The sequence below is a fragment of the Artemia franciscana genome, chromosome 13, assembly GCF_032884065.1.
Source record: "Artemia franciscana chromosome 13, ASM3288406v1, whole genome shotgun sequence".
Lineage (NCBI taxonomy): Eukaryota > Metazoa > Arthropoda > Branchiopoda > Anostraca > Artemiidae > Artemia > Artemia franciscana.
The window spans coordinates 29677401-29689793 of record NC_088875.1 but is presented as its reverse complement, the minus strand read 5'-3'; the positions used below and the strand labels follow the sequence as shown (position 1 = coordinate 29689793).

General features: G+C 35.7%; 1 protein-coding gene across 1 annotated transcript in view; it reads left to right on the top strand.

Annotated features, from left to right (window-relative positions):
• Positions 1-10972, top strand: part of LOC136034778 (protein HBS1-like) — a 68408-nt gene extending 57436 nt beyond the window's left edge. Inside the window, exons 12-13 of the mRNA XM_065716190.1 lie at positions 3785-4030; positions 10787-10972. Coding sequence (XP_065572262.1) covers positions 3785-4030; positions 10787-10795 — 255 coding nt within the window. The 3' untranslated portion in view covers positions 10796-10972. The remainder of the gene's footprint in view (positions 1-3784; positions 4031-10786) is intronic.
• Positions 10973-12393: the final 1421 nt, after the last annotated feature.

Sequence of the window (12393 nt, the reverse complement as noted above, 5' to 3'; positions counted from 1 at the left end):
GATTGGATCTTAATGAATTTTGATATTTAGAAGGACATCGTGACTTAGAGCTCTTATTTTAAAGCCTGACCGTCATTAAGCCTCTTATTTTCCTTTTTAAATCAATCTATTGATTCAAAAAAATTTGTTAGAGCTCATACCATATGATCTCTTGGTTCTTAGCTCTTCATGCCTCGTCACAAGTGCCATATGAGCTCTTAGCTCTTGTTCACCTTACCTGACATCTGAGATTCAGATGTTTTGTGGGATTTTTTTTAACCGTAAACTCTACAGACTCACGGCATGATTCACAATATGGACCAGGCTCAAAGTATGTAGGACATGGGAAGGGACAGCTTATCTCGTATTGCGAAAATTAAATTGAATTTATTTATAACCCGTTGTAAATACAATAATGAACGGAGCAGAAGAGAAGGAAAAAGACAGAAAAATAAAATAAAACAAAGAAAAGATGAATAAAACAAAGTTAGAATTCATAGAATAAGCACACAAGCATGGTAATTAACCAAATAATCACACAATATACCTAACAAGTACAAAAAGACATAGCACAAGCACAAATAAAACAAAATTAGAAGTCATAGAATAAGCACACAAGCACAATAATTAACCAATTAATCACACAGTATATATAAGACACACAGAAACAATAAACGTGATATATTTATTTTTTTTAAAGGGAACACTATGGGTGTCCATTAATTGCCATATTGTAAGGTTTAATACATGTGCCGATGGCAGCATTGGGGTCAATATTACCATATATCCTATTGACCCAAGAATTACTTGCCTGGGGGGGGAGGCTAGAAGAAATTTAGCATACTGGTAATAAATTCTTTAGAGCTGCTTTGATTCCGTTGCCGAAAAGGCACGCCAAAAGGGTGTAAGGTATAAAACGTTTGGGAGCGCATACGAGTTATATAATTTTGCTAGTAGCTGGCAATACAAACGAAGTTTATTAGAAACTATGCTACTATAGGCGTTAGACGTCCGGCACTGGAAATGGCGAATGAGGAGCTTTTTAGTTGCTTTAAGGGAGTCACAGATTGGGAGGCCAAGATATTTCATTTCCAATTTAGGAGTAACTGATATTCCATTAAGATGAACTTTAAACCCATCGGGAACTGAGCCCCAGTTGAAAAGTCCACTTCTGACTTTTCAGCGTTAAACTTAAGATTTACTTTTGAATACTCATGACTCAGAATGGAATTTTTTTTCAAACGCCAGTACCGTTCGGCTGGGGTTGATGACATCGTCCGCATAAGCAACAAGAGGTACATGTATCCCTTCTAAAATACAGGAAGAAACCACTTGGGACTCTGCGTCCAGAATACAGTTGTTAAACGCGATTGGGGATGTAAGGGCGCCTTGCTTTACTCCGCAACGAACATGTATGATTATCTTTGTAATCATTCCGTCAGGCAGATTAACAATAACAGTTAAATGAGTATACATATCATAGAAAGCTTGAATAATACAAGTACTGACCCCCCGTTTATACAATTCAGCGAGGATATGCGCGTGAATTATTGAATCAAAAGCACGACTAACGTCATGGCTCTCCTGATTTATCAGCATCAATCGAAACTGACGACAGTGCCATCAGTGCAGGAGCACACCCTATTCCTTCCTGGAACCCAAATTGGTGTGGGGGCATATAACATTTATTAACCAACTCAGGCATTATCAACTTCTCAAAAATTTTACAAAAAGTTTCATTTAAAGATTTATTCTTTTTAGGGACAGGAGTAAGACGGCCATTTGAAAACAAGGAAGGAACTATTCCTTTTGTGAACACCATTTGGAAAAGTAGGGCAAGGTGGGAAAAAAGAGAAGGGGTTCCATGTAGGGGGTGTTTGACGCAAACATGATCTGTACCTCTTGATTGAGGTTTCTTGATTTTACGAAATATATTATAAACATTCGAAACTGCTACAATAAACGTTGATTTGGCCCCTGGGAAAAAAGAGAAGAGGTTCCATATAGGGGGTGTTCGGCGCAAACATAATCTGTACCTCTTGAGTGAGGTTTCTTGATAACTGCTACAGTAAACGTTGATTTGGCCCCTATCGAAAATATCTTTTCGGGTGTGACTTTGGAGGGATTTTCCATTAGTGGGTCTGCTTCTGAACACTCTGTGGAGAAATATTGTTCCCATAGTTACCTAATGTAAAGATAATGATATCTAATTAAAATATCTTTCGAAAGATTTTATCGTTTGAAAGATAAGATAATTTATCTTTCAAATAAAATATTTCCTTGGAAAATAAACAAAAATTATGACCAGAAAATTTGTTTGACATTTCAGACCCCTTTTCCCGAGAAAAATCTTGAGGGGTGGACTTTTCCAGGTGGAATAAACAGTCTGGGCGTATTATCATAAAAGCTTAAAGTTCAGGATAATAAGCGGGATGGGTGGCCTTAGATTTTGTAACTCCCAGAATATTATGTTAAAACATTATTGACTACATTAATAACTTCATCTAGTAAAAAATTATGGGCACTATTAGCAATTAGCGTGTAATATCTGAAATTTATCTCTTTTTCACATTGAAGGTATTATGCTCTAAGAACTTTGATAAATTTTTCCAGTAGTTGGCTTAGGTTCTTAGTATTTACTATACATACTCGATTTTGTGTGTTTTCTTATAGTATGTTTTTTATTGTGTTTGATTTTCTATGTGCCCTCCATTCGGAGGGCTTGAAATTTTGTAGTTATTTTTTTGCTGGATTTTTTTTTTTTTTTCATAATATTACTAAATACAAGGTGAATGTTGTGGTGTTAAATAATTTCTTTTTACCTTCTATTTCCACTAATACGGTCATTTTTGGAAGCTGTAAGAGAACCATGATTTGCTTTTCTTTCATACGAAAATCTTGACTCGCTTTGACTCGATGCTAAGAATTGCGACAATTTTTTTTTTTTTTTTTTTTTTTTTTTTTTTTTTTTTTTTTTTTTTTTTTTTTTTTTTTTTTTTTTTTTTTTTTTTTTTTTTACTACAGAGCAATAGGGGGGATATGAGATTTTTCTGCACCTAATTTTCACCGAATTTATGCTTAAATAAATTTTGTTTTTGAAAGTTTGGACCTACATCGACCTTCAGTCTTAGCTACCTGGTCTATCTATGAAACAAATATGTGAAATTTCTACTTAACTGACTCCTGTTCGATATTTTCTACCCCTTTTTGATATGATGGCCGGTGATGAAAAAAAAAGGAAATGAAAATAAATATGCATCACTCCTATTCTTGGATATTGGAGAATCTGACCTCCGGCGAAGGGCTATTAGACATATTGGATTTGATGGTGTAATTTTTATAGAGATTGCCCTCCATTTCCATATATTTTTTTTTGTTATGGAACTCTGCGAATTCTTTTGTCCTAATAATTTTGGAGCTGAACTATTTTATATGTATCATATAGCTGGAATCAGCATAAGATTCAGATTCATACATCTACCATTTGATAAAGGTTTACTACGTCTGACTCTAACCCGAGTTGTGTGGATGGCTGCATTCTCTAAATTTGGCCGATTTGTAAGGTTTTGAAGTTATGCCGTTTATGCAGGTGTGGTTAGCAAGGCCTTATCCAGGAGTGGCTAGGGGGTTTTAACCCCCTCCCCAAAATGTTTGTCCAACTCGTAAAAACGTAACAAAAATTAATACAAACAAATGTTGAATTTGTTTTTAAAGTTTTTTTTGTAAAACCGCCCCCTCTCTCCCCCGAAAAAAAATCCTGGGTACGTTCTGGATGGCTAGTCTTATTTTCTTTTAACATTTTCAGTTTGAACTTCATTATCAAGGTCATACTGAGCCAGCTATATTCAAGAAACTTATTGCTCAAGTTCATAAAGGAACTGGAGAAGTTCTTAGGAAGAAGCCTCGTGTATTGACAAAAAATTCAAGTGGTATTATTGAGATTGAGGTTAACAGACCAATCTGTATTGAAACTTATGGGGATTTTAGAGAATTAGGGCGTTTTGTATGCAGATCTTCAGGTCAAACTGTAGCCGCTGGACTTGTAACTAAAGTAAGTACTGTTGAACTTTATTAATTGTGCTTTATCATGCTGTAAAGGAGACCAAGCTTTGGTTGTGAAGGGAATTATAGACCCAAAAACTGTATTCAGTCTAACTCTCCTCTGGAAATGTATGCCCACCCCCCACGCCCTGATTTACTCAAGAAAACCTTTTGTTTAGTTTTAATAGAATTCGTTTTTTTAAAAGAAAGATACAAAGAGAAAGTTAATTTTACAACTCTACGAGTCAATTTTTCCTTCCAATTGGCATCCCTGGCAATTTTTATTTTTCCGAATTGTTCAAAATTAAAGGTTCAAGAATTGTTCAAATTTTCTGGATATTCTTTGTCAAACAATGTCCAACAGATAAGTTAATAATTCTAACTTTTTTTTTTCGAATACTTTCAAATTTGAAATACCGTCACTATATAAATGTGGGGAATCTGTCACGATAAAATGTTTCACAATCTCTGGTAATACTTTGTCTTTTCCTGCATCAAACAGTTCGTGGTAACGAACTGTAGTAAGGAGCGACCCGGCTCAATAGTAACCGAAACCCTCAAAAATGGAATTTTGATACCAATAGTTATATCAAAAGAATCGCATCTTAATGCTGATTTTAAATAGATAAGTTTCATCAAGATCAGTTATACCCATCAAAAATTACGAGCCCGAGAAAATTTGCCTCATTTTTGAAAATAGGGGGAAACACCCCCTAAAAGTTATACAATCTTAACGAAAATAACACCGTTTGATTCAGCGTATTAGAGAACCTAATTGTAGAAGTTTCAAGCTCCTATCTACAAAAATGTGGAATTTCGCATTTTTTGCCAGAAGACAGATCACGGATGCGTGTTTATTTGTTTTTTTAGTTGTTTTTTTTTCCAAGGGTGATCGTATCGACTGAGTCGTCCTAGAATTTCTCGAGAGGGCTCATTCTAACGGAAATTAAAAGTTCTAGTGCCCTTTTTAAGTGACCCAAAAAATTGGAGGGCACCTAGGCCCCCTCCCACGCTCATTCTTCCCAAAAGTCACCGGATCAAAATTCTGAGATAGCCATTTTATTCACCATAGTCGAAAAACATATTAACCATGTCTTTAGGGACGACTTAATCCCCTGCAGTCCCCGTGGGTGGGGCTGCAAGTTTCAAACTTTGACCTGTGTTTACATATAGTAATGGCTACTGGGAAGTGTACAGACGATTTTATGGGGATTTTTTTGGTTTAGGGGGAGAGTCGAGGAAAGGGGTGTTACGTGGGAGGATATTTCCATGGAGGAACTTCTCATGGGGGAAGAGAAATTAAATGAAGGGGGCGCAGGATTTTCTAGCATTATTTGAAAAAACAAATATGAAAAGTTTTTTTCTACTGAAAGTAAGGAGCAGCATTAAAACTTAAAACGAAAAAAAAATATCACGGATATGAGGGATTTACCTCCTCGTTATACCTCACTCTTTGCGCTAAAGTATTTTTAGTAATTTCAACTATTTATTCTACGGCCTTTGTGATTCAGAGGTCATTCTTAAGGAATTGGGACACAATTTAAGCTTTAGTGTAAAGTGTGAGGCATTGAAGTTCTAGTTGCCTTTTAAAGTAATCAAAAAATTGGAGGGCAACTAGGCCTCCTCCCTCGCTCCTTTTTTCTCAAAATCTTCCGATTAATTGCAATTAATTAATATGCAAATTTAGTTTTAATTATTTATGTGCGGAGAGCCAAGATCAAAACATGATTTAATTCAAAAACGTCCAGAAATTAAATAAAAAAAAACAAGTTTTTTAAATCAAACAGTTCGTGGTAACGAACTGTAGTAAGGAGCGACCCGGCTCAATAGTAATCAAAACTCTAAAAAATGGAATTTTGATACCAATAGCTGCATCAAAAGAATTGCATTTTAATGCTGATTTTAAATATATAAGTTTCATCAAGTTTAGTCTTAACCATCAAAAGTTACGAGCCTGAGAAAATTTGCGTTATTTTAGAAAATAGGGGGAAACACCCCCCTAAAAGTCATAGAATCTTAACGAAAATCACACCATCAGATTCAGCGTATCAGAGAACCCTACTGTAGAAGTTTCAAGCTCCTATCTACAAAAATGTGGAATTTTGTATTTTTTGCCAGAAGGCAGATGATGGATGCGTGTTTATTTGTTTGTTTTTTTTTTTTTTTTTTCTTTTTTTTTCCCAGGGGTGATCGTATCGACCCAGTTGTCCTAGAATGTTGCGAGAGGGCTCATTCTAACGGAAATGAAAAGTTCTAGTGCCCTTTTTAAGTGACCAAAAAAATTGGAGAGCACCTAGGCCCCCTCCCACGCTAATTATTTTCCCAAAGTCAACGGATCAAGATTCTGAGATAGCCATTTTATTCAACGTAGTCGAAAAACCTTATAACTGTGTCTTTGAGGACGACTTACTGCCCCACAGTCCCCGTGGGAGGGGCTACAAGTTACAAACTTTGACCAGTGCTTACATATAGTAATGGTTATTGGGAAGTGTGCAGGCGTTTTCAGTAGGATTTTTGGTTGGGGGGAGGGGTTGAGAATAGGGGGATAGGCTGGGGGAGCTTTCCATCGAGGAATTTGTCATGGTGGAAGAAAATTTCCATGAAGGGAGCGCAGGATTTACTAGCATTTAAAAAAAAAAAAAAACAATGAAAAAAGAAATATGAAAAAGTTTTTTTCAGCTGGAAGTAAAGAGCAGCATTAAAACTTAAAACGAACAGAAATTATTACCCATATGAGGGGCTCACCTCCTCCTAATACCCCGCTCTTTACGCTAAAGTATTTTTAGTAATTTCAACTATTTATTTTACGGCTTTGGTGATTCTTAATGAATTGGGAAAAATTAAGCTTTAGTGTACAGAGCGAGGTACTGACGAGGGGGCGAACCCCCTCATATATGTAATAAAAACATGAGAATACAAAACTTCTTTACGTAAGCTAATTTATAAGTTACGTATATCTTTTACTAAAAAAAAGATTCGTAAAAAGTTAAAAGTTCTAGTTGCCTTTACCTTAATTAACCAAACAATCGGAGGGCAACTAGGCTTCCTCCCCCGCTCTTTTTTTCTCAAAATCATTCGATCAAAATTATGAGAAAGCCATTTAGCAAAAAAAAAAAAAAAAATATGCAAATTTCGTTTTAATTATTCCACTGCGGAAAGCCAAAATCAAAACATGCATTGATTGAAAAACGTTCAGAAATTAAATAAACAAAAACAAGTTTTTTAACTGAAAGTAAGGAGCAAAATTAAAACTTAAAACGAACAGAAATTACTTCGTATATGAAAGGGGCTGCTTCCTCACCAACGCCCCGCTCTTTCCGCTAAAGTTTTTTACTGTTTTAAAAAGAAGAGTTGAGAGAAAGAGTCAAACTTTAGCGTCAAGAGCGGGGCGTGGTGAGGAAGCAGCCCCTTTCATATACGAAGTAATTTCTGTTCGTTTTAAGTTTTAATTTTGCTCCTTACTTTCAGTTAAAAAAACTTGTTTTTTTTTATTTAATGAAAGTAAGGAGCAACATTAAGTTTCTTACTGTTTTAAAAAGTAGAGTTAAGAGAAAGGGTCAAACTTTATCGTAAAGAGCGAGGCGTTGAGGAGGAAAAGCCCCTTTCATATACGGAGTAATTTCTGTTCGTTTTAAGCTTTAATGTTGCTCCTTACTTTCATTTAAAAAACTTGTTTTTTTTATTTAATCTTTACTTAGACAGTGCTATTTTGCTGCGTATGATTTCTGTTTTGGCTTTAAGTGGCCGTTGATTTCGATGCTGTTTATCAATATAAATTGGCGAACCCACAAACAAATCAATTTAATAAAGAGTCATAAACAATATTGAAATAAATCACATATATTAAAAGTCATAGTACAACAAATTAAATCTTACAGAGTCAAAATCCGTTCAAAATTACGGCTCGATATCCGGAACTATTAGAATAGAGCTTAGTTCAATTATGAGATCGGGCATCCTCGGCTGGGCGTTGAAGGTTTGGGGGAGGTGGAGGGAATGTATACTGCAGCATTAGTGGTAAATCTGGCTGAAAAATCTGGTGACTCTGGCTGAAAATTGACTCAGGTATCTACTACTACTACTAACAACTCACCGCAGCACCAAGTCACCAGAGTACCACACAGCTACACACACTCCTCTTCCATCCCAATCTATCCAAAGCCTCCCTTTTTACACCCTCGTAGGAAGTTCCCATTTGTTTTAAATCTTTCTTTATGACGTCCTCCCACCCCAGACAAAAGCGACCTGCTTTCTGTTTAGCCCTAGACAGTTGGCCGAAAAGGACAATCTTCGGCAATCTGTCATCCTTCATCCGCACAAGGTGCCCTAGTCATCTCAACCTTTCTTTTATTATAGCCCTAGAAAGTGGGATTGAACCACATTTTTCGTACAGCTTACTGTTTGAAATACGGTCAGTCAGGCGGGTACCCAGAACAATCCGTAGCCAATTTCTCTGGAGAACATATAGCAAATCTTCATCCACTTTTCGGTGCGCCCATGCTTCAGAAGCATATTCAACCAGTGTCATCATTGTAGTTTCTAATATTCTAATCTTGGTTTGCAGATTTATCTTCCTATTCTTCCAAACTTTATTAACTGTGAATAAACACCCTGAGCCTTGGCTATTTTACTTTTAACATATTCACTGCTCCCACCGTCTTTACTAATAATACTACCAAGGTAAGTGAAGCTACCCACCTGATCAATCTCTTCGTTACCCAACGTCAACTTTCATCTTCACTTATTCCTAGCCTTAGTGACTTAGTCTTCTTAACATTAATTTTTGCACCTATGCTAGCAGCCTGAACTGGCAAAACTTCTAAAAGCTCATTCATTTTGCTCACGCTTTCATCTAGGATGCTTAAATCGTCTGCATTCAAGTCCAGGAGAGTTTTTCCTCCCCATTTGATTCCGTGGTATCCCATTGCCTTTCCTGTGCTCCTTAAGACAAAATCCATTAAAATGATCCATATAAAAGGGGATAGAATACAACCATGCTTAACTCCTGATTTAATACAAAGCCAGCTGCTAACCTCGTATTTTTACCTCGGACTCTGTATATTTGCTCCTGTGACTGTAAGTAAAATTCATCTTAAGTTACTAGTATCTCCGTCAGTCGGTTCTAACGGGGCATATACTATTATAACTGATACCTTGAACTTTTTAGTCATAAAATGAGCAATTAGTATTCTATTATTGATACCTTCCCAGTCTAAACAAGACCTAGCAGCTTCTTTTTTCATCATTAGCCCTACTCCCTGTCTATTTACCGCATACTTCCTGCCTGAGTAAACAAATTCTATATCACCTAATTTCATGCTTCCTACCCCTGGGATATGAGTCTCTGAAATTCCTAATAAGTCCAGTTCCAATCGTCTGAATTCGTCAGTCAAAATGTCGATACAAAAGTCATTTTTTAATTTCGTAACATTTAAAGTTCTAATTTTCATGTTCTTTAAATCATTAAACTTATTTTGGTGTCGGGAAAAGCAATGATCCCGGATAGCAGTGCAGGACAGGGATCACAAGTATGAAGTTCTTATACTCTAATAGCTCCTTGTGTTATTAATGGAATATCTCTGTTATGCCAAACCAAATTAGTTTAGTTGAACTATTTCCGAAAGTGTCCAATGCTAGGGAGATTTTTTTGATGAGTGATATTTGATGATCTACATTGATTTTATTTTATCTTGTTTTATTCTTTTGTTTATAGCTTGATTGTATAATCATTACTCTTGGTATTTCTTGTTGCCAGGCAATCTCAAATACTGGTTAATTTACATTTAATTCACGCGGCCTCTTTTATATATATATACTAGCTGTTGGTGTGGCGCTTCACGGCACACCAACACCTAGTTGGCGGGGGCGCTTTGCGTCCCGCCAAAGCCCCCCCGCGCGCGTAAGTCGTTACGTGCCATATTAGGTACGCGCCATTGTAGTTGTGTCCCTGTGTCCCACCTCTGAATATATATATATATATATATATATATATATATATATATATATATATATATATATATATATATATATGTTTTAACTACGTAAAACTTGCTAATATCACTTCATCAGTGATAGAAATTCTGAATTGAATGCGCGTTGCGAAATTTCTCCCGACGTTGAAAGGACTATCGTTTCCCAATTGCAACATCTTTTCCACGAACATAATAATTTAGTGCGTCTGTTCAAAACAGCAATCGATTTGATGCCTACTGATACGCATAAAATTGTTATTTCCACTGACAAAACGCATACTGGCCAACATGTGCGTAGATACAATGCTCCAACTACCGACGAAGTGACAATCGTTATGGTCGGTGATCAGATTTTACCTCGAGATATTATTCTTCATAAGCGAATCGTTCAGTTGGTAAGAATTGCTGAAACTCATCGAAAAGAAAAAAGAAAAACTAAAAAAAAACAGAAAAGAAAAAAATAAACCAACAAAAGACATCAACAGCTAGAATATATATATATATATATATATATATATATATATATATATATATATATATATATATATATATATATATATATATATATATATATATGTGTTTTAATGAGACATTAAAGAAAGCAGTTCTTTCATCTTTCGAATATTTCTTCTACTTGTAGAATTGTTTAATTTACTTCTGAGAAATCTCTCGTTTTATCTTCCACTGTGTATGTTACTAGTATCCACGTTTTTATAAGAAGAAAAGCCTAAAACGAGAACGTTAAGCTTTCACCACATAGCCTAATATATGCTACTAAAAAAAATTTTTTTCAGGTTTTGTGATGACGACTTCTGATATTATAGTTCTTGATGAAAATGATAAAACAAGGCTTGGAATTATTTACTCTTCTTTTGGCAAGAAATTTTTATGTAATATGTTAGACCGCATCCTTCTCTATGCAATAGCTGCCTAAAAGCTGTTATTGCGCTTGATTGATTTAATAAATCACTTTTACCATACTTGTGTTATTGTATTGCGAAGAAATATTACTACTTTCATAGTTGTTGTTCTTTTTTTTTATTATATTTAGAGATCTGTAGCTCCTCTATCCTCTTCAATCAAATATATATGAAGAACTTGCTAAAATGGAAGTTTCTTGTTTCAGTCATTTTGTCTAACAACTGCTTTGTTGGATATATTTGAATTCAATCAATTTTAAACACTTGGGGGGGGGGTCATCCTTTACCTGCTGTTCTTTACCCTCCAAAGGGATTTTCTAAAAGGACTTGTTGTTGATTCCAAATATTTTACTAGCTTTTTATGCTGAATCAAAAATCGCTTTTTATCCAAAGATCTGGTACTTATTAATTTAAAAGTTTGTTCATCAGAAATTATTAGCACGCTACAATGTAAGTAGTTTAAGAAAAGGAAGGGGGAAGGGGGTCATCTCCAGAAAGGGGCGCGATCTTTATCCATTTTTGCCTTCGTCAAGCTTGAAAGGGGTGCGAGTTCTTAAATAATTTGGATTTTAATCTGAATGTGCTCAATGAAGTACTTCTAAAACTAAACACTCGCTCTCTGGGCATTATGTTTTTCATTGTTGTGAATATTAGCCATAATAACATTGGTGTCAGTTTGAATGACTGTAAATTTGACTGTAAATCTCAGCACAAAACTGCCTGGTTCAAGGCAACTGCACACGTTCCTCCTCCACCCAACTCTGTTTAGAGTGTCACTTTTTATTCTCTCGCATGTTACCTTTATGGCGTTTTTCTCCCCTATTCGAGGAGGGGCTGCTCTTCGTTTAGTCCTAGCTGGATTGCTAAAGAGCACAATTTGTGGCTACCTATCATCCATAAAACATGACCTAACCGTCTGAATATTGTTTTCATTATAGCCCTAGAAAACCTCTTCGTCCAGCTTATGGTTTTATACCAGTCGCTCAAATGAATATCCAAACATCCCGAACATCTCTAGTATCTCTTCTTCAACTTAACGAAAAGTCCATGTTTTAGAACCAAACCTGACAGCTGCTGTTACTATTGCATCTAGGATTGTGATTTGAGCTCTAACACACATTTTTTGATTCTTCGGAACTTTTTGTTGGATAGCCATGTTTATTTTACATCATCAATGTGCTTACCCTCTTTACTGTGCTGGTAAAATCCCTCTTTCCTTGGTTCCTAACATGACTTCTTCATCTTCATTTACTCCCAATTCAAGCGAAATAACACCTTGACATTCGTTTTAAAACCTACTCTCGCAGCCCATCCCTAAAAAATTCAAAAAATTCCTTCATTTCGGTATTACGCCTACCTAAGACGCTCAAATCTTCTGAACAATCTTCAACTCCTGAAGAGATCTATATTTCCTATTAGTACTCTGTTCTCATTTACTTATATTCCTTTGAACGAAGTATGTGAAGTTTATCTATCTTAGT